The following is a 26815-nucleotide window of genomic DNA, read 5'->3' as shown; positions in this document are numbered from 1 at the left end:
GTAAGAATCCCCAATGAGACTGAGACATTTTAATGAATGTTATGTAAATATAATAAAAAAGCAGATTGAGGAGCAACTAACTGCATTGTAGGTAGGAAGATTTCTTTTTCTTAACTTCAGCAAGGTCTGATAATGGACATATGTGAGTTTCTATAGATGATATTTATGTGTAACATACTCTGCTGTAGAAGAGAGGTCTAAGTACTGCAATGCTTAGTGCTTCCTTTATTTTTCATATTGCCAAATACATAGACGTTTTATCAAACTGATGAGTGGATAATACTCGGGGAATGAGTTTTTATTCTTTGCTTTTTGTTTTCCTCAGTCTCTTATTTACTTTTATGTGGTAATTCTAAGTCTTGCTTATATAGAAGCATTCTTATGAATGGTATGAAAAATTAGTAAAAAATGTAATTAGCTTTTTCATTTTAGTTTTTTTAAATAAAATTTTTATTTTAGAATAATTTTAGACTTATGGAAAATTTGCAGAGGTAGTACAATATCCATGTACCCTGCACATAGTACACTCCAGTGTCAACATCTGAGATTTCTATAGTGCTTTTGTCACAGCTAACAAAACAATATAAAACTAATTATTAACTAAGCTCCAAACTTTATTCAGATATCCTTAATTTTTATCTATTATCCTTTTTCTGTTCCAGGATCCTCTCCAGAATATCACATTGCATTTAGTCATCATGTTTCCTTAGGCTCCACTTGGCTGGGACAATTTTTCAGATAGTTCTTATTTTTGAGGTACTTGACAGTTTTGAAGAATACCTGTCACATACTTGATAGAAGGTCCCTCAGTTTGGGTTTGTCTGATGTGCCTAGTTGTTAGGGGTAAGACATTCAGCCTATACTGATTCCCCTTCTCTCATTCAAACTTGAAGTTTGAATTCGATTTTTGGTCTTGGAGACCCTAGGACTTAATTACAGTGCCTTAAAAGAGAACGTTAAGAACACTGTTGTTGAGTGGGAATGCATTAGAAGAACTATCACTGCAAAAGTGAGAACACCCAGACACCCAGGCTCCTGGCCCATATCTCTCCCATTGATTCAATTACATTTCCTTGAGGTTACAAATATTATTTCCTAAAAGCAAGCAGAGCTCAAACCTTACTGATGAAGCTATGTTACCAATTAGCTCAATGGTTTTCACAGTACTATCAAACATTTCTTAAAACAAATTAATGTATATGAAGTTTAATTTAAAAATATAAAAGGGCACATATAACACATCACACTCAAAGGAGAATGTGGGGAGAGAGAATGCTGTAAAATCAAACAATTAGGAGATTGCAACTAGAAAAGGTTGAGAGTGGTGTGCAGCCTCTTGTGACAGAATCAGAATCACAAGGTTTCCTGGTGCAGGTTTGTACTATTCTAGCCCTTCTCGTCTTCAAAGAGGGGCTCACAGGCATTTTTGTACACATATATTCTCATATTTCTTCACTTATTAGGCATTACACATGGTGCAGGTTTACTTATTTTGCGAAAGTTCATACTGTTGTCTGAAACCTGAAAACTGACAATAAGTGATAACCATTTCCACATTTGTGTCTTAGTGTGCATTGATGTTCCCCAGACGGGAACGGCCTGAGCTTACCCATTTGTATCATCTTTATGCTGCCAGGCTCCTGGTCTAAACTACAAACATTTGAATAAAGTCTATATTATGTTACAATTTAATTTGTTATATCATGAATTAGTGTCTGAGTATATGAAATAAATTACAGAAATACCTAATACTTTAAAAGGGAAAAACTGCTCCAAAGGCCTATCAAATGAGCCTACAAGTACCATACACACTTAAGGTACTATAAAGTACACTACAAGAATACAACTTCACTACATCATATATGTGACCTAAAACTGATATACTAGCCATAGGGAAAAAAAAAATTTCCAAACTAATCATTTCAGACTTAAAACAGAGAAGAGATTTTGGGAGCCAAGGCCTCTTAGAAAGCTGATCAAAGAAATTAGAGCGTATGCTTTGTCTTTTAGCAAGAATTACTGTAAAGATAAGGAAGGTAGTGCAATCCATTCCACTGTTTTTCTCAGATGCCTAGGTGTGATAGATTTTCAATATGTCTTTGTTGCTATTATTTCTTCTAGAAAGTACCAATTTGAAAGGATTTCCTAGATCTCCTCTCCTCCTTCACAGTTTATACAAAGCTAAAAGCCAAACAATTAGTTACACGACCAAAGAAAGGTCAACAGGAAGATCTCTACTTGACACTGCTGGCATTTTCAGATTACTTCACAATTTCATGCACAACCATAAGTCATCAGGTAATTAGTTTGGAGTTTGAAATAGAGGGTGCTTTAAAACATTCCTCCCAGAATTGCTAGGGCAGAGATAAGGGCCTGAGGAGACCAGCTAGCTTCTCACCATTGGTGGCCATGGGCCTTGAATAAGGGTGGGCAACAGGAAAAGAAAGGAGAACAATGCAAAGCTGTGAGCATTTGAGAGGGCCTGCATTTGACTGCTGAGTCAGTTAACAGGGGTAATATACTCTCTGGAGAAGCCTGGAAACACAGAGTTCTAGTGTCTCACAGAAAGCATGAGGTGGGAAACCTATGGGACCACAAGTTCCCACTGACTGCCTCCTGGAAGTTTGCCTCAGGTGGACTTGGGGCCCACTGATAACATTTGCTCCATGATGCAGTCCTATGGTCTTCAAACTCTTTTTTTTTTTTTTTTTTTTAAAGATTTATTTATTGGTTGATTGCTCTGTTGGGTCTTCGTTTCTGTGCTAGGGCTTTCTCTAGTTGCGGCAAGCTGGGGCCACTCTTCATCGCGGTGCGCGGGCCTCTCACTATCGTGGCCTCTCTTGTTGCGGAGCACAGGCTCCAGACGCGCAGGCTCAGTAGTTGTGGCTCACGGGCCCAGTTGCTCCGCGGCATGTGGGATCTTCCCAGACCAGGGCGCGAACCCGTGTCCCCTGCATTAGCAGGCAGATTCTCAACCACTGCACCACCAGGGAAGCCCCAAACTCTTTTTTTTTAAGGTGAAAAATCCTTTCATCAAATGAAAGCACATGTGGAAACTTGATATATGTAAATAAACCATACAGATTAATGAGTAACTCCTCTATATGAATTGTCCATGGCGGGGGTGGGGGGAGGTGCAGCCCTACCTGCTCATCTACTTCACCTCCCCACCTTCTTTCATACCTCAAGAGGCTCCTGGAAAACCCTAGTACTTCAAAAATACAGTCTGACAAACCTCTCACTACTCTTTAACAAGTTTCCACATCTTTTAGCTACCAAATTTTAACTGATCATCTGCTATAAGAAAGTCTCTGTGGTAGTTATATGGGAAATACAGGATTTTTGGTGTCTTAACTACAACATTATGATGTTGAAATCCAATTGGCTTGGCATTCTTCTGGGTCAATATTGGTACCGTAGCTGAACAATATGGAATTACTGTCACATCACTACGGCTGTCCGAGAATGCTTTCTCTTTTGTAAAACGTGGTGACAAAAAGAAAAGTTTCAGGCACTTAGAAGCTATATTTAATAAGGGACTCACTTCCTCACCGATCTCTTCCTTTCAACTTGCATGTGAATATCTATGCATGCTTAGGTTAAGACCCTTCAGAAAAGAAAACACATTCAAAATCTAAACTCTTTGCTGAGTTGAAGCCATGTGTACTACCTAATTAGGAACTTGGAATAGTACACTATAGTACAATGTGTTCCTTTTATAGCCTGGAATCTCTTCATTCTCACTTCTAAATAACTTAACAAACAACTGAAGATAATAAAATTATTTATAGTCATTTAATACCATTTTCCTTCACTTAACTTTATTAACAAGCTACTATTTGTGGAGAAATTTACAACAAAAAGTAAACAATGAAGTAAACAGTGAATAAGAAAACACTACAATAATTAGCTCATCTTTCTTCTAGGAGGCAATACTGTCTTACCTAGCTCAGAGTGCTGACCAATAAACAATACAGTAAAGATGTCTTATTTGGTAAGAGTTAGGAAAATCAATATTTTATATACGAATTTTCCTTATTTGTGGGGGAGGACAAAGCTTAGGAATGATTTAAATTCACAGGAATCACGAAGATAAGTATCTATATCATGGGAAAATACCTTGCTGTATATTTTTTAGTTTTTTTCCTATGTTTTTTAAAGACTTTGAAATGCCCTGCTAAGTAATAATGATTTAAATTCATTTGTGGAAGAAAAATTTACTAGCTATATATACAATAGGGTCAAAATAAGCAGGTTAAGGGGACAAAAACAAGTCTATTACAGTCCTACATAGCAGCTTCAATCTGGGGTACAGTTTGAGTTTCTTTTCTAAGAAGGCAGTGTGGTTTTGTATAGAAAATAGTTTTTTTAAAAAATGCTGGTAAAGTATAGATAACATGAAATTTACCATTCTAACCATTAAAACTATCTTTTATTGACATATACCTGACTTACAATATTATATTAGTTTCAGTTGTACAACATAGTGATTCAATATTTTTATAGATTATACCCCATATAAAGTTATTATAAAATATTGGCTATATTTGCTGTGCTGTCATTCTAACCATTTTTAAGGGTAGGGTCCTCCTGGATCTGAGAGGTCAATTCCTTCTGTGTCACTATCCTTTTATGCTCAGGCTTAGTTCATTCTTCTTTTGTGTGGTAAAATAACATAACAAAAAAATTTAAAGCAATTTTAACATTTTTAAGTGTACTTTAGTGGTTTCAAGTATATTTACGTTGTTGTGTAACCATTACCACTCTCCATCTCCAGAACTTTTTCTTCATCCTATACTGAAACTCTGTACCCTTTAAACCATAACTCCTGATTCTCCCTTCCCTTAGCCCCTGGTAACCTCTATTCTACTTTCTGTCTATGAATTTTACTATTTTAGGTATCTCATATAAGTGTAATCATACAATATTTGTCTTTTTGTGTCTGTGTTATTTCAGTTAGCCTATGTCTTCTAGGTTCATCCATGTTGTAGCATGCGTCAGAACTTCCTTCCGTTTTAAGACTGAGTACTATTCCATTGTATGTACATACCATGTTTTGTTCACCCATTCATCTGTCAATGGACGTTTGCGTTGTTTCTACCTTTCAGCTATTGTGAATGATGCTACTGTGAACATTGGCATACACATATCTGTTTGAGTCCCTCCTTTCAATTTTTTTGGTTACATATCCAGAAGTGGAATTGCTGGATCATATAAGTAAGTCTATAAGAGGCTAGTTTAAGAGCGATCTGGTTTCAAATTTAGCTTCACACCCTAGCAGGTGTATAATCTTGAGGCAATATACCATGGTGGTTATATGAATGAGCTAGAGGGCTGACTGTCTGGGTCCAGGTTCTGACTTCATTGCTTCCTAGCTACTACTCAATCTCCCTGTGCTTCAGTTTGCACATCTGTAAAATAGGAGAATAAATGTACGAATCGCACTGGGTTCTTGTAAGAATTAGTTATTATTGTTCATTTGATCCTTTATTACACCTAAAATAATGACTTATGAATGGCTTCAGGGGGTCTATGAACCCCTCAATATTATATACAACTCTTTCTGTACAAGTGCACTTTTAGATTTTTCAGAAGAGTTACAGTGGTTTATTTTTCCCTTTCTTAGTCAGATTCTCAATGGGACCGAGATCTATCAAAGGGGGAGATGCGCTATCCTAAAAGAAGTTAGTGGCCTATGATTTAACACCAAGCCTTATAAATGTGAGCTTGATTAAGCAAGCTTGTAAAATGTCCCATGATGCTTTTGGGATGAGGTATTCTCTGCGTTACCTTTGTTCTCCTGGCTAAATTCCAGCCAAGGAAGTCCCCTTGCAGCAATCCCCTTTCTGTTCCCAACTATTATAGTATTGCTACAAATGGTAAAAAAAAAAAAAAAAAAAAAGGAAAAGAAAAAGAAAAAATCTAAAAAATTCCCAATTCCATATGTAAAGAGAAAGTAAGATATCTGACAAAGACACACCAAAACATGTGTGAGTGTGTGTGTGTGTATGTGTAATAATTAACCTAACTTCAGCTTTGGATAACCACTTCTTGGGCTTAATATAATAAGGTAGCCCACAGCTTAATGTAATATATCAATTTACTTATTAATTCTCCAAGTAGTATAAACATAATGTATGTTTGTCTCAGAGGAAGACAAACAGAATGCATCACATGAGAGAGAGAAGTGATGATAAAGAAAAGCCTATGAGGGCTGCAACAAAGCAGCTCAGTCTCTTCAAAGAATAAAGCTGTGATGGAAACCCATCTTTCATAATTAGCAAAGGGTCTTTTTAAAGGTTCTCCATTAATGTGGTGTAGCTGAATCTCCCTTAATAATAATTATTCCTTAGATGTGCATACTACTTTTAACATTTCAAAGAGCTTTCACAGGCTTTATCCTAAAATCAGTGTGGGCTTCCTCTGCTTCCCCAGGGGCCTGCAGGTGTTCACTGCCATGACTCCTCATGGTAGGCTAACCTGGAAGCCTGCTGCATTGGCATGCTGGGTCCAAACAAGTAGCAGAGTGGAACTCCATAGCCTGCAGTATAGATCTTTATCCACTGATCCTAAGTCCTCCTCTTGAACAAGATTAGTGAAGCAAAACTAGATTGCCGCAAGCCTAAACTAAGAAGTCCAGAAAAGAGCACTTCAGGCCTTGGAACTATTCTGTATCACACTCATCCAGATACTATTCAACAAATATTTATTGGCTGTCAAACAGTGGCCAGGCATTGTTCTAACTCTGGGTATGCTGCAGTTAACCAATTAATGCCTTTGACAACAAAGAGTAGATATTCCAGTGGAGGAAGAGAGATAACAAAATAAACACATACATACATAGTATCTTAGCTGATGAAAAGTGTTATGGTATGTTTAAGGGGCAGCCAATGTGGGGTAGAGCGGTAGGGTGTCAGGTTCCAGAAGGAGCTTGGTGCCCAACTCCATAGAACCTTGTAGCTACTGTAAGGAATTTGGTTTTTACTTAGAGTAAGAAGTGAGATAAGGAGCCATTGAAGGATTTGAAGCAGAAGCACGACATGATCAAATTTACATTTTAATAACGTCGTCTGGCTGCGGTGTTGAGAACAGATTGAAGTGGGCATGAGAGAGAGCTATTGCAATAATCCAAGTGAGAACAAGAGTGATATTTCCCTCATGCCCCTTTTCAATCAAAATCCACCCCCTGCCCCAGTAAACTATTGATCTGATTTTTTTTTATCACTATAGATTAGTTCTACTGGTTCTAGAGTTTCATATGAAAGGAAGACAATGAGGTAATGGAGAGGAGGGGCTGGGAGGATATCTGAAGGCTGCCTGTGGAGGGAGGTGGATGCAGCATTCACCAGTAAGAAATAATACATTTTATTGTTCCCTCTTTGTTGGTTAGTGGTTTACATGGTATTTTGAGCTATAAAAAATCTGCTAACTGCTGTGGGTTAGGCCATGTCATGCCACAGGGTCTGAGAGTTCTTAGATGAGCAGAAACAAGACCTGTTGAATGCCCTACCCTCCTTAGGTGGGGACCTCTTTAAAGACTTGGTTTTGCGACCACCATCTGTGTAGTGGGTGTACAGGACTCTCATGGCACTAGAGTGTTCATTTCCTTGCCTGTATTTTAACTCTCCGCTTCACCACAAGTCAATTATATACTGAAGCATATGTATTTCATGAGTTTACTGTACTACCTGTCACCTCATTTGCTACCATTTACCCTCACTCCATAAAAGATAAGCAAAGTCTATTTAAAGCAGTTTCACACCCATACATCTCTACAATGTTGATTTAATCACCCCCTTTAAAAACTGGAAAACAATAACAGTAATTGAATTTTAAAAATATATACTTGGGGGCTTCCCTGGTGGCGCCGTGGTTGAGAATCTGCCTGCCAATGCAGGGAACACGGGTTCGAGCCCTGGCCTGGGAGGATCCCACATGCCGCGGAGCAGCTGGGCCAGTGAGCCACAATTACTGAGCCTGCGCGTCTGGAACTTGTGCTCTGCAACAGGAGAGGCGGCGATAGTGAGAGGCCCGCACACCGCGATGAAGAGTGGCCCCCACTTGCCGCAACTAGAGAAAGCCCTCGCACAGAAACGAAGACCCAACACAGCCAAAAATAAATAAATAAATAAATATATAAGTTCTGTTTAAAAAAAAAAAAAAAATATATATATATATATATACTTGGAATAATAGTTTACAAACATTTTGTATTCTTCTCTTTTCACTTATGATATAGATTTCATTTCAACCAGTAGGAAAAAAATATTTATTAGTTTATCATGTCACTAAACAACTGTTTATTTTAAAAGTCTGAACAAGTTTTGATTGCCTGAAGTGATTAACAAATTGGATGAAAAGACAATGGGTACAACATTTAACCTCTAAACAACTTCACAGCCTATTACAGTATTTTAAAAAAATCTTATATATGTATATCAATTATATCTCAATAAAACTAGAAAAACTGTGATTTGAGATGCTTAAGTGTAATCATTTTCCAGTACATTCAAGCCCTAAGTAATAACTAAACATCACCATTAATAAACACAATTTGAGTGTATTCTATAAATAGAGCCCTGTCTTAGTTACTAAGTATAAAAAAAATGAATAAAGTATGAGACATGCTTTTGAGGGAATCATCGTTTCTTCTTCACCAAAATGAACCAAATTGGCAAAGTGTCCACAATGAACATGGATTTTCATATCACTTACTTATTTTATGAAAATAAGAAATATCATGAGCAACATGTGGCACTCTCATCATGTGAGATGGAAACAACGGTAAAAACTTATAAAATCTGATCTGCAAGTTGATAATAGTAACTAACAGATTTTTTAATAAGCAGTGGGCACTCTGGCTGCCAGTATCCATTTCTGGTCACACAAAATCAGTGTTTAAAAAGAAAAGCCTGTAATTTTCTTAGAGAGAAAAACACAACCCATTTTCAGACAAGCACAAAGTAAAAAGTTCCATTAAGCCTTCTGAAGAGTTTGAAGGTTATGATTTGAAAGAGTGTTTGGCCACTGAAAAAAGTATTCTGTGGTTTTTCATATCACCACCACTAACTACCCTCCCTGATGCAGTGCAATGTGGTAAAGGGCCAATTCTGCATTGTGGTCATGAAGCATGTGCAACAGCTTGCAAAGAGCAGGAAGCCAGTGTGAGGGCCCCAGGGCTGTTGAAGGAGGATGGTTCAAGGTCAAGGCAAACCACACGGTATGCTTCTCCACTTGAAGTGAAATTAAGTTAAAATGAGTACTCTGGGGTTGCCCAAAGAGGAAAAAATGGCCAGAGAAGAAAATCCCACGGGTGTATATGGAAGAGACAAAGGGTGGATGCGATTATAATTGTGATAGTGGTAGGGGTGTGGAATTACTCTGGGGAGGTGGAAAGTGCAGACCTGTTGGAATGGAGGTATATATGGGATGATTGCTTGGATATGAGCCTCATATATATTTTTAACACTAAGTATAGCATCTTCTTCTTTCCTCCAAATCACTGCATCTGTACCTTAAGGAGGGCTCTGAAATTAATAAATAATCTCCTATGGAGCCATACTTTCTTGTATTTAAAAATAATGCTGAACCAGGAATATGAAAATAATAAATGAATCTTCTCACTTACCTTCTCCAGTGCAGCTTGAACCACTGATTCGCTTTCTGTATCTAGGGCAGAAGTAGCCTCATCTAAGATCAGAATCTTCGGGTTTCGAACTAAAGCTCGAGCAATCACGATTCTCTGTTTCTGTCCTCCACTCATTTGAGCTCCTTTTTCCCCTACCATGGTATTAAATTTCTAATGAAAAATAGGAAAGAAAACAGAAACAGAAGGCAGCATGGTCAGATGATTAGAACAGTAAATGGCAATCACAGTTGTGTTTTTTTTTTTTTTAATATTTATTTATTTATATTATTTTATTTATTTTTGGCTGCGTTGGGTCTTAGTTGCGGCACGCAGGATCTTTGTCGAGGCGTGTGGGATCTTTCGTTGCGGCACGCGGACTTCTCTCTAGTTGTGGCGTGTGGGTTTTCTCTTCTCTAGTTGTGGCACGCAGGCTCCAGAGCACGTGGGCTCTGTAGTTTGTGGCACACAGTCTCTCTAGTTGAGGTGCACGAGCTCAGTAGTTGTGGCATGCGGGCTTAGTTGCCCTGTAGTATGTGGGATCTTAGTTCCCTGACCAGGGATTGAACCTGCGTCCCCTGCATTGTAAGGCAGATTCTTTACCACTGGACCACCAGGGAAGTCCCCACAGTTGTGTTTTAATGCCAGCTTAATCTCTACTTCAGACTGGCTGGTATTGACTTATGATTTGTTCTTTGTAAAAACAAACAACTATTTTAAAACAGTGTAGTGAAGAGAAGCCCTAAGAAAAATTTGGCTAGGACTAAAAGACATGAGAACATAGGATAATCAAGGATTTTAAGGAAGATTAATAATAATTTGAACCGATTTTCAAAGTTTTAAAGACATTTTTAGAATGCACTGGTATCTTTAAAAGAAACACTGTAGTACAAATACTTAACTATTATTTGAAATGTTTATTAGTGATTTAATATATTATCCATAATTTCCTTCCTTTATATTCTGAAAAAAAGTATGAAAAGATTACTGCAAAAACAAACTTCTTCCTCAAAACTTTTTTCAATCTTGGGAGACCTTTTAGGCCTTCTTTACTTTTTGGTATATGCATCTTTAACAAAGTAGATATTGTTAGATATCTGAGGTTGGAGGTAATTTCTAGAACTAATGAAATATAATTAGTAATATTCTATTGGGTCAAGTCCCCAGTCCAAAGTTCATTTCTTCGAGGATTTACATTTAAATACTATTTCTAAACTTTTAATTTCTAGAGTCTGACCTTCACATTAAATATATATATATAAACCTTATTGAGGAATAATTTATTCTCAATAAAATGCACACATTTTAAAAGAACAGTTCTATGAGTTCTGACAAATGAGTGTACCCATGTTGTTACCACCTGAAAAAAGATATAGAACATTTCCATCACCCTAGAAAGGTTCCGGATGACCCTTTCCAGTCAAAACCCACACCTTGCCTCAGGATACTACTGATTTGATTTTTATCACTATAAATTAATTTCACTAGTTCTAGAACTGCATATAAATAGAATCATACAGTGTGTATTTTTTAAGGCACTTTTTTAGAGCAGTTTTGAAGGTTCACAGCAAAATTGAGAGGAAGGTACAGAGATTTCCCATAAGCCATCCTGCCCCCAAACATGCATAGCCTCCTCCATTATCAACATCCCTCACCAGAGTGGTGCATTTGTTACAAGTGATGAACCTACACTGACACATCATAATCATCCAGAGTCCATAGTTTACATTATGATTCACTCTTGGTGTTGTACATTCTAAGTTAGACAAACATAAAATGACATGTATTCATCATTATAGTATCATACAGTATTTTCACTGTCCTAAAAACCCTCTGTGCTCTCCCTATTCATCCTTCCATCTCCCTTGCCAGCCCCTGGCAACCACTAACCTTTCAACTGTCTCCTCAGTTTTGCCTTTTCAAGAATGTTAATATAGTTGGGGTCAAACAGTATGTAGCCTTTTCAGACTGGTTTCTTTCACTTAGTAACATGCATTTAAGGTTTTTCCATATCTTTTCATGGCTTGATATCTCATTTCTTTTTAGTGCTGAATAATATTCCACTGCCTGGATATATCAAAACTTATTTATCTGTTCACATACTGAAGGACATTTTCGTTGCTTCCAAGCTTTGGCAATTATGAATAAGGCTGCTATAAACATCTTTGTGCAGGTTTTTGTGTGGACATAAGTTTTCATCTCCTTTAGGTAAATACCAAGGAGGATGACTGCTGGATAATATGGGAAGAACATGTTTAGTTTTGTAAGAAACTGCCAAACCATCTTCCAAAATGGCTGTGCCCACCAGCAATGAATAAGAGTTTCTTCTGCTCTACATCCTCGCCAGCATTTGGTGTTGTCAGTGTTCTGGATTTTGGCCATTCTAATAGGAGTGTAATACTTTCTCACTGTTGTTTTAATTTGCATTTCCCGGATGATGTATGATGTGAAGCATCTTTTTACATGCTTATTTGCCATCTGTATATCTTCTTTGGTGAGGTGTTTTTTAAAGTCTTTGGCCTGTTTTTAAATTGGGTTGCTTATTTGCTTATTGTTGAATTTTAGGAGTTCTTTATATACTTTTTGGATAACAATCCTTTATTAGATGTGTCTTTTGCAAATGTTTTCTCCCAGTCTGTGGCTTATCTTCTCATTCTTTAGACATTGTCTTCTTCAGAGCAGAAGTTTTCAATTTTAATGAAGTTCAGCTTATCAATAACCTCCTTCATGGTTTGTGCCTTTGGTGTTGTATCTAAAAAAAACCATTGCCATACCCAAATCATTCTAGATTTTCTCCTATGTTAAATTCTAGGAGTTTTATAGTTTTGCATTTTATATTAAGGTCTATGATCCATTTTGAGTTAATTTTTGTGAAAGCTGTAAGGTCTGTGTCTAGATTAATTTTTTTACTTGTGGATGTCCAGTTGTTCTCACACCATTTGTTTGTTAAAAAGACTATCATTTCTCTATTGTATTGCTATTACTCCTTTGTCATAGATTAGTTGACTATATTTATATGGGTCTATATCTGGACTCTGTTGAATTGATCTATTTGTATTTCTTTCACCAATACGGTACTGCCTTGATTACTGTAGCTTTATAATAAGTCTTGGGAAGTTGGATAGTGTAGTCTTTTAACTTTGTTCTTCTTCAACATCGTGTTGGCTATTCTTGGTCTTTTACCTCTCCATGTAAACTTTAGAATCAGATTGTTGATATCCACACAATAACTTGCTGGGATTTCGATTGAGATTGCATAGAATCTATAGATCAAGTTGGAAGAACTGACGTCTTGACAATATTGAGTCTTCCTTTCCATGAATATAGACTCTCTCTCCATTTATTTAATTCTTTGATTTTATTTATCAGAGTTTTGTAGTTTTCTTTATATAAATCTTGTATGTATCTTGTTAGATTTATACCTAAGTATTTCATTTCTTGGAGTCCTAATATAAATAGTATTTTGTTTTTAATGTCCAATTCTTCTTGTTCACTGTTGTTATATAGAAAAGTGACTTTTGTATATTAATCTTGTATCCTGCAGCCTTGATATAATTGCATTGTGTACTTTTTTGGTCTGTTTTCTTTTATCTAGCATAATATTTTTGAGATTCATCCATGTTGTGTGTATCAGTAATTCACTCCTATTTATTCACAATGTGCATCTATCTTGGGTTGCCAGATTTAGCAAAAACAAAAACACACCAATAACCATGGAGCTCAGTTAATTTTGATTTTCAGGTAAACAATGGAATACTTTTTTAGTATATTTCATACAATATTTGGGATATACTCATACTAAAAATAATTGTTTATCTGAGATTCAAATTTTACTGAAAATTCTGTATTTCATCTGGCAACCCTATATAAATCACAATTTGTTTATACATTCAGCTGCTGATGAACATTTGGGTTATTTCCAATTTTTGAATATTATGAATAAAGCTGTTATGAACATTCATGTACATGATATTCTTGTAGTCATATTTTCATTTCTTTTGGAAAAATATGTAGGAATAGAATGCTGAGTCATAAGTGTTATGTTTAACATTATAGTAAACTGTCAAATTTCTTTCTAAAATGATTGTACCAATTTCACTTTATTCAGAAAGAAAGAGAGATCCAATTGCTTTATATCCTAACGAGAAGTTATAATTGCTATTCCTTTTAATTCTGGCCATTCTATTGAATGTGAAATGGTATCTCTTTGTGGTTTTACTTAGGATTTCCCTGGTGACTAGTAATGTTGAATATTTTTCATGTATATTTTCTCATTTGATTATTTTTTGGTGAAATGTCTGTTCAAGTTTTTGTCCATTTTTTATTTTATTTTATTTTTTGGTCTAATTACCATTTTGCAAAGTTCTTTATATATTCTGGGTGCACATCCTTTGTCAGATCTGTGTATTGAATATTTTCTTTCACTCTGTCTTGCCTTTTTATTTTCTAAATGGTGTCTTTTAAAACGTTTTAATTTCAATAAAGCCCAGTTTATCATTTTTTTAAATAGTAAGTGATTTTCCCAGAAATTTTTGCCTACCTCAAGGTCACAAAGATTTTTTCCTAAGTTTTTATTTCTGAAGTTTTATGGCTTAAGTTTTTACATTTGGTCTAAGATTCATGGCAAATTATATATGTATATAGTATGAGGTAAGGGCCACATTTCTTTTTTTTTTTTTCCCCATATGGATATCCAATTTTTCCAACACCATTTGTTGAAAAGACTTTCCTTTCTCCCATTGAATTACACTGACCTTGTCAAAAATCAATTGACTAGGTATGTGTGGGTCTATTTCTAGACTCTCTATTGTGTTCCACTGACCTACAAGTCCATTATTATGTCATTACCATTGTCTTAATTGCTGTCTTAAAATTAGCTATTGTAGGTCTTCCAGCTTTGTTGTTCTTTTATCAAAATTGTTTTGGCTATTCTTGGTCCTTTAAATTTCCAAATAAATTTTGTAATCAGCATGTTGATTTCTGCACATGAAAAAAGACTGCTGGGATTTTGATTGAAATAGCATTAAATTTATAGATTGATTTGGGGAGAATCCATACCTTTAAAAATATTCAATCTCTAAATCAATGAATAAGGTACATCCTATTTATTTAGGTATTCTTTATTTTTTTTATTTTTTATTTTTTTAACATCTTTATTGGAGTATAATTGCTTTACAATGGTGTGTTAGTTTCTGCTATTTAACAAAGTGAATCAGTTATACATATACATATGTTCCCATATCTCTTCCCTCTTGCGTCTCCCTCCCTCCCACCCTCCCTATCCCACTCCTCTAGGTGGTCACAAAGCACCCAGCTGCTCTCCCTGTGCTATGCGGCTGCTTCCCACTAGCTATCTATTTTACGTTTGGTAGCGTATATGTGTCCATGCCACTCTCTCACTTTGTCACAACTTACCTTTCCCCCTCCCCATATCCTCAAGTCCATTCCCTACTAGGTCTGTGTCTTTATTCCCGTCTTGCCCCTAGTTTCTTCATGATCTTTTTTTTTCTTCTTCTTAGATTCCATATATATGTGTTAGCATATGCTATTTGTTTTTCTCTTTCTGACTTACTTCACTCTGTATGACAGACTCTAGGTCCATTCACCTCACTACAAATAACTCAATTTCGTTTCTTTTTATGGCAGAGTAATATTGCATTGTATATATGTGCCACATCTTCTTTATCCATTCATCTGTCGATGGGCACTTAGGTTGCTTCCATGTCCTGGCTATTGTAAATAGAGCTTCAGTGAACATTTTGGTACATGACTCTTTTTGAATTATGGTTTTCTCAGGGTATATGCCCCGTAGTGGGATTGCTGGGTCGTATGGCAGTTCTATTTTTAGTTTCTTAAGGAACCTCCATACTGTTCTCCATAGTGGCTGTGTCAATTTACATTCCCACCAACAGTGCAAGAGGGTTCCTTTTAATCCACACCCTCTCCAGCATTTATTGTTTGTAGATTTTTTGATGATGGCCATTCTGACCGGTGTGAGATGATATCTCATTGTAGGTTTGATTTGCATTTCTTTAATGATTAATGATGTTGAGCATTCTTTCATGTGTTTGTTGGCAATCTGTGTATCTTCTTTGGAGAAATGTCTGTTTAGGCCTTCTGCCCATTTTTGGATTGGGTTGTTTTTTTTTTTTTGATATTGAGCTGCATGAGCTGCTTGTAAATTTTGGAGATTAATCCTTTGTCAGTTGCTTCATTTGCAAATATTTTCTCCCATTATGAGGGTTGTCTTTTCATCTTGTTTATGGTTTCCTTGCTGTGCAAAAGCTTTTAAGTTTCATTAGGTCCCATTTGTTTATTTGTGTTTTTATTGCCATTTCTCTAGGAGGTGGGTCAAAAAGGATCTTGCTGTGATTTATGTCACAGAGTGTTCTGCCTATGTTTTCCCCTAAGAATTTGATAGTCTGTGGCCTTTCATTTAGGTCTTTAATCCATTTTGAGTTTATTTTTGTGTATGGTGTTAGGGAGTGTTCTAATTTCATACTTTTACATGTACCTGTCCAGTTTTCCCAGCACCACTTATTGAAGAGGCTGTCTTTTCTCCACTGTATATTCTTGCCTCCTTTATCAAAGATAAGGTGACCATATGTGCATGGATTTATCTCTGGGCTTTCTGTCCTGTTCCATTGATCTATATTTCTGTTTTTGTGCCAGTACCATACTGTCTTGATTACTGTAGCTTTGTAGTTTAGTTTGAAGTCAGGGGGTCTGATTCCTCCAGCTCCGTTTTTCTTTCTCAAGATTGCTTTGGCTATTCACGGTCTTTTGTGTTTCCATACAAATTGTGAAATTTTTTGTTCTAGTTCTGTGAAAAATGCCAGTGGTAGTTTGATAGGGATTGCATTGAATCTGTAGAATGTTTTAGGTAGTAGAGTCATTTTCACAATGTTGATTCTTCCAATCCAAGAACATAGCATATCTCTCCATCTATTTGTATCAGCTTTAATTTCTTTCATCAATGTCTTATAATTTTCTGGATACAGGTCTTTTGTCTCCTTAGGTAGGTTTACTCCTAGATATTTTATTCTTTTTGTTGCAATGGTAAACGGGAGTGTTTTCTTAACTTCACTTTCAGATTTTTCATCATTAGTGTATAGGAATGCTAGAGATTTCTGTGCATTAATTTTGTATTCTGCTACTGTACCAAATTCATTGATTAGCTCTAGTAGATTTCTGGTAGCATCTTTAGGATTCTCTATGTATAGTATCATGTAATCTGCAAACAGTGACAGCTTTACTTCTTCTTTTCCGATTTGGATTCCTTTTATTTCTTTTTCTTCTCTGATTGCTGTGGCTAAAACTTCCAAAACTATGTTGAATAATAGTGGTGAGAGTGGGCAACCTTGTCTTGTTCCTGATCTTAGTGGAAATGGTTTCAGTTTTTCACCATTGAGTACGATGTTGGCTGTGGGTTTGTCATATATGGCCTTTATTATGTTGAGGAAAGTTCCCTCTATGCGTACCTTCTGCAGGGTTTTCATCATACATGGTTGTTGAATTTTGTTGAAAGCTTTCTCTGCATCGATTGAGAGGATCATATGGTTTTTCTCCTTCAGTTTGTTAATATGCTGTATCACATTGATTGATTTGCGTATATTGAAGAATCCTTGCATTCCTGGGATAAACCCCACTTGATCATGGCGTATGATCCTTTTAATGTGCTGTTGCATTCTGTTTGCTAGTATTCTGTTGAGGATTTTTACATCTATGTTCATCAGTGATATTGGCCTGTAGTTTTCTTTCTTTGTGACATCTTTGTCTGGTTTTGGTATCAGGGTGATGGTGGCCTCGTAGAATGAGTTTGGCATTGTTCCTCCCTCTGCTATATTTTGGAAGAGTTTGAGAAGGATAGAAGTTAGCTCTTCTCTAAATGTTTGATAGAATTCGCCTGTGAAGCCATCTAGTCCTGGGCTTTTGTTTGTTGGAAGATTTTTAATCACCATTTCAATTTCAGTGCTTGTGATTGGTCTGCTCCTATTTTCTATTTCTTCCTGGTTCAGTCTTGGGAGGTTGTGCATTTCTAAGAATTTGTCCATTTCTTCCAGGTTGTCCATTTTATTGGCATATAGTTGCTTGTAGTAATCTCTCATGATCCTTAATATTTCTGCAGTGTCAGTTGTTACTTCTCCTTTTTCATTTCTAATTCTACTGATTTGAGTCTTCTCCCTTTTTTTCTTCATGAGTCTGGCTAATGGTTTATCAATTTTGTTTATCTTCTCAAAGAACCAGCTTTTAGTTTTATTGATCTTTGCTATCATTTCCTTCATTTCTTTTTCATTTATTGCTGATCTGATCTTTATGATTTCTTTCCTTCTGCTAACTTTGGGGTTTTTTTGTTCTTCTTTCTCTAATTGCTTTAGGTGTAAGGTTAGGTTGTTTATTTGAGATGTTTCTTGTTTCTTGATCATAATGCTATAAACTTCCCTCTTAGAACTGCTTTTGCTGCATCCCATAGGTTTTGGGTCATCATGGTTTCATTGTCTTTTGTTTCTAGGTATTTTTTGATTTCCTCTTTGATTTCTTCTGTGATCTCTTGGTTATTAAGTAGTGTATTGTTTAGCCTCCATGTGTTTGTACTTTTGTTTTTTTAAAAAATAAATGTATTTATTTATTTATTTATTTTTGGTTGCATTGGGTCTTCGTTGCTGCACATGGGCTTTCTCTAGTTGCAGCGAGCGGGGGCTACTCTTCATTGCAGAGCACGGGCTCTAGGCACGCGGGCTCCGTAGTTATGGCTTGTGGGCTCTAGAGCGCAGGCTCAGTCATTGTGGTGCACAGGCTTAGTTGCTCCAAGGCATGTGGGATCTTCTGGCCCAGGGATAGAACCCGTGTCCCCTGCATTGGCAGGCGGATTCTCAACCACTGTGCCACCAGGGAAGTCCTGTGTTTGTATTTTTTTTTTTTTTTTTAATATTTTATTTATTTATTTATTTATTTATGGCTGTGTTGGGTCTTCGTTTCTGTGTGAGGGCTTTCTCCAGTTGCGGCAAGTGGGGGTCACTCTTCATCGCGGTGCGTGGGCCTCTCACTATCACGGCCTCTCTTGTTGCGGAGCACAGGCTCCAGACGCGCAGGCTCAGTAATTGTGGCTCACGGGCTCAGTCGCTCCGCGGCATGTGGGATCTTCCCAGACCAGCGCGTGAACCCATGTCCCCTGCATTGGCAGGCAGATTCTCAACCACTGCGCCACCAGGGAAGCCCCTGTGTTTGTATTTTTTACAGATTTTTTCCTGTAATTTATATCTAGTCTCATAGTGTTGTGGTCAGAAAAGGTACTTGATATGATTTCAATTTTCCTTAATTTACCAAGGTTTGATTTGTGACCCAAGATATGATCTATCCTGGAGAATGTTCCATAAGCACTTGAGAACAATGTGTATTCTGTTATTTTTGGATGGAATGTCCTATAAATATCAATCAAGTCCATCTTGTTTAATGTATCATTTAAAGCTTGTGTTTCCTTATTTATTTTCATTTCGGTTGATCTGTCCATTGGTGAAAGTGGGGTGTTAAAGTCCCCTACTATGATTGTGTTACTGTCGATTTCCCCTTTTATGGCTGTTAGTACTTGCCTTATGTATTGAGGTGTTCCTATGCTGGGTGCATAAATATTTACAATTGTTATATCTTCTTCTTGGATTGATCCCTTGATCATTATATAGTGTCCCTCTTTGTCTCTTGTAATAGTCTTTATTTTAAAGTCTATTTTGTCTGATATGATAATTGCTACTCCAGCTTTCTTTTCATTTCCATTTGCATGGACTATCTTTTTCCATCCCCTCACTTTCAGTCTGTAAGTGTCCTTAGGTCTGAAGTGGGTCTCTTGTAGACAGCATATATACGGGTCTTGTTTTTGTATCCATCCAGCCAGTCTATGTGTTTTGGTTGGAGCATTGAATCCATTTACATTTAAGGGAATTATCGATATGTATCTTCCTATTACCATTTTCTTAATTGTTTTGGGTTTGTTATTGGAGGTTTTTTCCTTCTCTTGTGTTTCCTGCCTAGAGAAGTTCCTTTAGCATTTGTTGTAAAGCTGGTTTGGTGGTGCTGAATTCTCTTAGCTTTTGCTTGTCTGTAAAGGTTTTAATTTCTCCATCAAATCTAAATGAGATCCTTGCTGGGTAGAGTAATCTTGGTTGTAGGTTTTCTTCTTCATCAGTTTAAATATGTCCTGCCACTCCCTTGTGGCCTGCGGAGTTTCTGCTGAAAGATCAGCTGTTAACCTTATGGGGATTTCCTTGGGGGTTATTTGTTGTTTTTCCCTTGCTGCTTTTAATATTTTTTCTTTGTCTTTAATTTTTGATAGTTTGATTAATATGTGTTTTGGTGTGTTTCTCCTTGGATTTATCCTGTATGGGACTCTCTGTGCTTCCTGGACTTGATTAACTCTTTCCTTTCCCATATTAGGGAAGTTTTCAACTATAATCTCTTCAAATATTTTCTCAGTCCCTTTCTTTTTCTCTTCTTCTTCTGTGACCCCTATAATTCGAATGTTGGTGTGCTTAATGTTGTCCCAGAGGTCTCTGAGACTGTCCTCAGTTCTTTCCATTCTTTTTTCTTTATTCTGCTCTGCAGTAGTTAATTCCACTATTTTATCTTCCAGGTCACTTATCCGTTCTTCTGCCTCAGTTATTCTGCTATTGATCCCTTCTAGAGAATTTGTAATTTCATTTATTGTGCTGTTCATCATCGTTTGTGAGCTCTTTAGTTCTTCTAGGTCCTTGTTAAACGTTTCTTGTATTTTCTCTATTCTATTTCCAAGATTTTGGATCATCGTTACTATCATTACTCTGAATTCTTTTTCAGGTAGACTGCCTATTTCCTCTTCATTTGTTAGGTCTGGTGGGTTTTTGCCTTGCTCCTTCATCTGCAGTGTGTTTTTCTGTCTTCTCATTTTGCTTAACTTACTGTGTTTGGGGTCTCCTTTTCGCAGGCTGCAGGTTCGTAGTTCCCATTGTTTTTGGTGTCTGTACCCAGTGGCTAAGGTTGGTTCAGTGGGTTGTGTAGGCTTCCTGGTGGAGGGGACTAGTGCCTGTGTTCTGGTGGATGAGGCTGGATCTTGTCTTTCTGGTAGGCAGGTCCACGTCTGGTGGTGTGTTTTGGGGTGTCTGTGGCCTTATTATGATTTTAGGCAGCCTCTCTACTAACGGATGGGGTGTGTTCCTGTCTTGCTAGTTGTTCGGCATAGGGTGTCCTGCACTGTAGCTTGCTGGTCGTTGAGTGGAGCTGGGTATTGGCAATGAGATGGAGAGCTCTGGGAGATTTTCACTCTTTGACATTACGTGGAGCTGGGAGGTCTGTTGTGGACCAGTGTCCTGAACTTGGCTCTCCCACCGCAGAGGCACAGCCCTGACGCCTGGCTGGAGCACCAAGAGCCTTTCATCCACACGGATCAGAATAAAAGGGAGAAAAAATAGAAAGAAAGAAGGAAAGAAGATAAAATAAAATAAAGTTATTAAAATAAAAAATAATTATTAAGGAAAAAATTTTAAGAAGTAAAAAAAACAAAAACAAAAAACGGACAGGCAGAACTCTAGGACTAATGTTAAAAGCAAAGCTGTACAGACAAAATCACACACAGAAGCATACATTTACACTCTCACAAAAAGAGCAAAAGGGAAAAAAAAAATATATCTTTGCTCCCAAAGTCCCCCTCCTCAATTTGGGATGATTCATTTTCTATTCAGGTATTCCACAGATGCAGGGTACATCAAGTCGATTGTGGAGATTTAATCCGCTGCTCCTGAGGCTGCTCAGAGAGATTTCCCTTTCTCTTCTTTGTTCACACAGCTCCCGGGGTTCAGCTTTGGATTTGGACCCGCTTCTGCATGTAGGTCGCCTGAGGGCGTCTGTTCTTCGGTCAGACAGGACGGGGTTAAAGGAGCAGCTGCTTTGGGGGCTCTGGCTCACTCAGGCCGGGGGGAGGGAGGGGTACTTTGTGCAGGGTGAGCCTGCAGTGGCAGAGGCCGGCGTGACGTTGCAGCAGCCTGAGGCGCGCCGTGCGTTCCCCGGGGAAGTTGTCCCTGGATCACGGGACCCTGGCCATGGCGGGCTGCACAGGCTCCCAGGAGGGGAGGTGTGGAGAGTGACCTGTGCTTGCACACAGGCTTCTTGGTGGCGGCAGCAGCAGCCTTAGTGTCTCATGCCCATCTCTGGGATCCGCGCTGATAGCAGCGGCTTGCGCCCGTCTCTGGAGCTCCTTTAAGCGGCGCTCTGAAGCCCCTCCCCTCGCGCACCAGGAAACAAAGAGGCAAGAAAAAGTCTCTTGTCTCTTGGGCAGCTCCAGACGTTTTCCCGGACTCCCTCCCAGCTAGCCGTGGCGCACTAGCCCCCTTCAGTCTGCGTTCACCCCGCCAACCCCAGTCCTCTCCCTGCGATCCGACCGAAGCCCGAGCCTCAGCTCCCAGCCCCCGCCCGCCCCAGCGGGTGAGCAGACAAGCCTCTCGGGCTGGTGAGTGCTGGTCGGCACCGATCCTCTGTGCGGGAAGCTCTCTGCTTTGCCCTCTGCACCCCTGTTGCTGCGCTCTCCTCCGTGGCTCTGAAGCTTCCCCCCTCCACCACCCGCAGTTTCTGCCCGCGAAGGGGCTTCCTAGTGTGTGGAAACCTTTCCTCCTTCACAGCTCCCTCCCACTGGTGCAGGTCCCGTCCCTGTTCTTTTGTCTCTGTTTTTTCTTTTGCCCTACCCAGGTATGTGGGGAGTTTCTTGCCTTTTGGGAAGTCTGAGGTCATCTGCCAGCATTCAGTAGGTGTTCTGTAGGAGCTGTTCCACATGTAGATGTATTTCTGATGTATTTGTGGAGAGGAAGGTGATCTCCGCGTCTTACTCTTCCGCCGTTTTGAAGCTCCTCTCTGTTTAGGTATTCTCTAATTTCTCTCAGCAGTGTTCTATCTTTTTTACATAGAAGATTTACAGATCTTTCATTATTCTACTTTATATTTTTTGATGCTATTGTGAATGCCACTTTTAATTTTAATTTTATTTGTAGTTGTTGCTACTGTTTAGAGATCTAGTTTATTTTTTTCATAGTTATAAGTCTCACTAAAGTTATCTATCTACTTCTCTTTGAGTGAGTCTTGGTAGTTTGTGTCTTTCAAGGAATAGAACTTCATATAAGTTAGCAAATTTACAGGCATATCTTTGTTCATAGTATTCCTGTATTAACCTTTTAATGTCTTTGGGATTAATAGTGATGTACCTTCTTTGATCCCCGATATTGGTAATTTCTGCTCTCTTTTTTGTTTCTTCATCAGGCTTCCTACAGTTTTACTGATTTTATTGATCTTTTAAGGAAACGGCTTTTGGTTTTAATGACTGACTGTTTCTAATGTTTTTCTGTTTTTGACTTCACTGATTTCTGCTCTAGTCTTTATTATTTCTCTTCTACTTGCTTTGGCTTTGATTTGCTCTTCTTACTCTAGTTTCTCAAGGTGGAAACTTAGTTTACAGATTTTAGATCTTTTTCTTTTCTAAAGTAAGCACATAATGCTGTAAGTTTCTCTTAAAGCAGTGCTTTAACTGTACGTTGACACTTGAACAATGTAGGTGTTAGGGGCACCAACCCCCGTGCAGTCAAAAACCAAGTATAACTTTACAGTTGGTCCTCTGTGTCCACATCCTTGAATTCAACCAGCTGTGGGTCGTGTAGTACTACAGTATGTATTTATTGAAAAAAGAATCCATATATAAGTGAACACATACAGTTCAAACTCATGTTGTTCAAGGATCAACTGTATTCCACAAATACTGATATCTTGCATTTTCATTTTTATTTACTTCAAAATAGTTTTTAATTTTCCTCGAAACTTCCTCTTTGAGCCATAGGTTATTTAGAAGTAGGTTCTTTAATTTTCAAATATTTGTGGATTTTCCAGATATATTTCTGTTATCGATTTCTACATTTTAATTCTATTATGGCCCAAGAACATACTTTACATGTTTCCTTTGAAATTATAAGTTTTTTCTTCCAATGGTAAAATCGATAGCTAGTGGGAAGCAGCCGCATAGCACAGGGAGATCAGCTCAGTGCTTTGTGTCTACCTAGAGGGATGGGATAGGGAGGGTGGGAGGGAGACGCAAGAGGGAGGAGATATGGGGATATATGTATATGTATAGTTGATTCACTTTGTTATAAAGCAGAAACTAACACACCATTGTAAAGCAATTATACTCCAATAAAGATGTTAAAAAAAAAAAAAGGAATATTGTTTAGCTCAGTGAACAGTCCATGTGCACTTGAGAGAAATGTTTTCTGCTGTTATTGGGTGGAGTGTTCTATAAATATCAATTAGATCTAGTTGGTTGATAGTATTGTTCAGGTCATCTATATCCTTAGTGATTTTTTGCCTGCTTGTTCTACCAAGTACTAAAGCCTTCAGCTAAAAATGTGGATTTGTCTCTTTCTCCTTTCAGATGTACCAGTTTTTCTTCTTGCATTTTGAAGTTTTTCTTAAGTGCATAAACATTTAGTTGTTATTTTTTGTTTGTTTGTTTTTTTGCCTATGGATCATAGTTTCCTGTTTCTTTGCACACCTAGGTATTGTAGAATATATACTGAATTCTGTGCATGATATGTTGAAGAGACTCTGAAACCTGTTTTCTTCTGAAGAAAATTTTGATTTTTATCCTCATAGGCAATTCAAATATTGACTGATCATCTTGAACTAGGTAATCTTGATTTTATGCTTTGTTGGGGTAAATCTATAGAAAGTCTCAAAACTTGGCAGGACCCAATATCCAAGTTCTATCTCCTTTAGGGATCTTGTCATGGCTTGGTTTTAGGATTTGTTAGAGCAGGTCTAGAGTCAGCCTTACTCTAAGGTGTGGTCTTTACCCCTAAGGTGTGACTTTTTTTGGTGTCTCAGCTATATGCCTGAGGCATTAAAAATGGTGTTAATGTGACCTCTCCACTCTGGCTGGGTTGTGTTTTCAACATCTCCACTATACTGCTTGACTTCTAGTATCTCTGCTCTACCCTCGGCTTTGTAGCAGCTGCTCTCTGGTAAGCCACAGGTAATCTTATCCTAAGAGAAGGATTCCCAAGGGTTGCCTACATGGACTTCTGCCCCCTACCTCATGTCCACAGCTCTCTCATTTTGCCTCTCCAGTTGCTTAAGCTGCCCTGAAATTCTATCTCTGCCTTTAGCTCAGTAGGACTGCCATGTTCTCTCTGGATTCCATTTTACAGAGATATGGTCAGAAATTTGTTCCCAGGAAGCATGCTGAAAATTCATGGACTGTCTTAATGAGTTTCCTTTCTCTCAGGAATCACAGTTTTGTGCTACCTCTTACCCAGTGCTTGGAAACAATTGTCCTATGTCTCATGTATTTTAGCCAGTTTTATGGCTGTTTATGGGAAAAGGCTAGCAAGTATCAGTTAATCCTAATATATTAATTCAAAAATATGTGTATATCATAGAAGGAGTAATGGTATTTATTTCTGAGTATAGCTTTCCCTAAATTTTCACCTATACGAATTAACCACTTCTGTAACATTTATTTATTATTATGCTTATTCTTATTTCCCTGGTTAACCATGGCTGTGGAATTTAGTTTCTATCAAAATAACCCAGCATCTTTAATTTGTTCTTTGGATTATATCTTTAGGATTTACTATTAGATTTATAGCAAGGGACATTTTTGTGTAAATATTGGACTTTTAGTAAAAGCAAGTCATAACTTATAGGGAATGACTTAAGAGGCACCAGAATACTTTCTAATTCCAGGTGGGAAACTGAAGATCGTTGGTGTTTTGAGGAAAGGAAGTCACTAAAAGTCAAAAGGTCAAAGAAAGGAAGTCTGTGTTTTCCCAAACCACACGGCAAAGAATGACCTCCAGCCTTTAATGTTTTCTGTCCTAATTATGACCCTAAATAACGGGGATAGGTGGTAATGAATGGCAAACACAAGTTTTTATGAAATAAACAAAAGAAAGAACAAAATTATTATGACCTATGGAGTGTAGTTTGTAAAATATATCCATTAAAACAAACTGTTTTTGTTATGGTTGCCTTCTGGGATGTTGGAATTTTATTTGTGTTTTTAATTTCAAATCTCATCCTTTCATATTTCACGAGGTGCTCCCCACAACAATTTCAGAAGATGCCGATGAACAAATACTTTGAGAAATAGAAATATTTTTAGAGCTCTCTATCAATTTTAAATACCCATTAGGATCCTATATGTCCTAATACCCAAAATTATAGTTTACTGTATCTCTTTCCAACTATCATGTCACATGTCTTGTCCAATATTAGTTCCATGTACTTCTAAAGTCAATGGTATTTTTCCTTTGCCTTATCACAGAACCGATCTGAACACTGTGTGTGACATTCCCAATCTTAGCCACAAGATGGCGTTGCAAACCAACAGTTTTGCAGATACATGCTATCCCTCAGCTTGTACTGATGATTTTCTTTCATATTTCTTCGTTATATTTTAACATATCCCTTATTTTTTTCTTTTCCATTTGAAGTGTGAACCAGTAAGAACTAAACAGGTTAAAAATTGGACCTTTCAAGGATGTATTTCTTCTTTTGGTTGTTACCACGCTCTCTCATTTTCAGATGTGTCACCTAGGACAATGCAAAAATTAATCACACTCCCCCTACTCTGTAGATGTTATTGTTATTTAACTTATTTTGGAATATTTCAGTGCTTTACACTTAAGCTAAGGATATAGGTTACATAGTGTACTTACCATGGGGAACTCCATTATAAAATCATAAGCATTTGCTTCCTTTGCAGCTTTCTCAATGTCTTCATCAGTCACGCCATCTCGTCCATATCTAATATTGTTATTAATGGTGGTCCCAAACAAAACAGGCTCTTGGCTGACCACTCCAAAATGTTCTCGATAATGCTGCACATTTAAAGTTCTGATGTCGTTACCATCCACCGTGATCTGTGAATCCAAAGGAATGAATCACGTTGTGATGCCTTTCACTGCACTGGGTTAGAGCCCTTTTTACTGCTCCAGAACATAAGCTGAGAAGTAGGTTATTTCAGGAAACAATGACTGACTATATTTTGATAAAATATTTATAGCATGTATAATGCCCATAGACTTTTTCTGGTAGTTGGGAATTAATAAAACCTAAAAAAAATGACTTAAAATTTGGCCAAACTACCTGAATATCTTTACTCTACGATCCACAAATTAGGTATTATGA

General features: G+C 37.6%; 1 protein-coding gene across 1 annotated transcript in view; it reads right to left on the bottom strand.

Moving 5' to 3' along the window:
- The window catches only part of ABCB5 (ATP binding cassette subfamily B member 5), a 107514-nt gene that overhangs the window by 57855 nt on the left and 22844 nt on the right, over window positions 1-26815 (bottom strand). Inside the window, 2 exon segments of the mRNA XM_059932530.1 lie at window positions 9629-9799; window positions 26344-26547. Of these exon segments, the coding sequence (XP_059788513.1) occupies window positions 9629-9799; window positions 26344-26547 (375 nt within the window).

The sequence above is a fragment of the Balaenoptera ricei genome, chromosome 9 (assembly GCF_028023285.1).
Source record: "Balaenoptera ricei isolate mBalRic1 chromosome 9, mBalRic1.hap2, whole genome shotgun sequence".
Taxonomy (NCBI): domain Eukaryota; kingdom Metazoa; phylum Chordata; class Mammalia; order Artiodactyla; family Balaenopteridae; genus Balaenoptera; species Balaenoptera ricei.
Note: the sequence above shows the minus strand (reverse complement) of the source record. Positions and strands in the feature narration are given on the sequence as shown.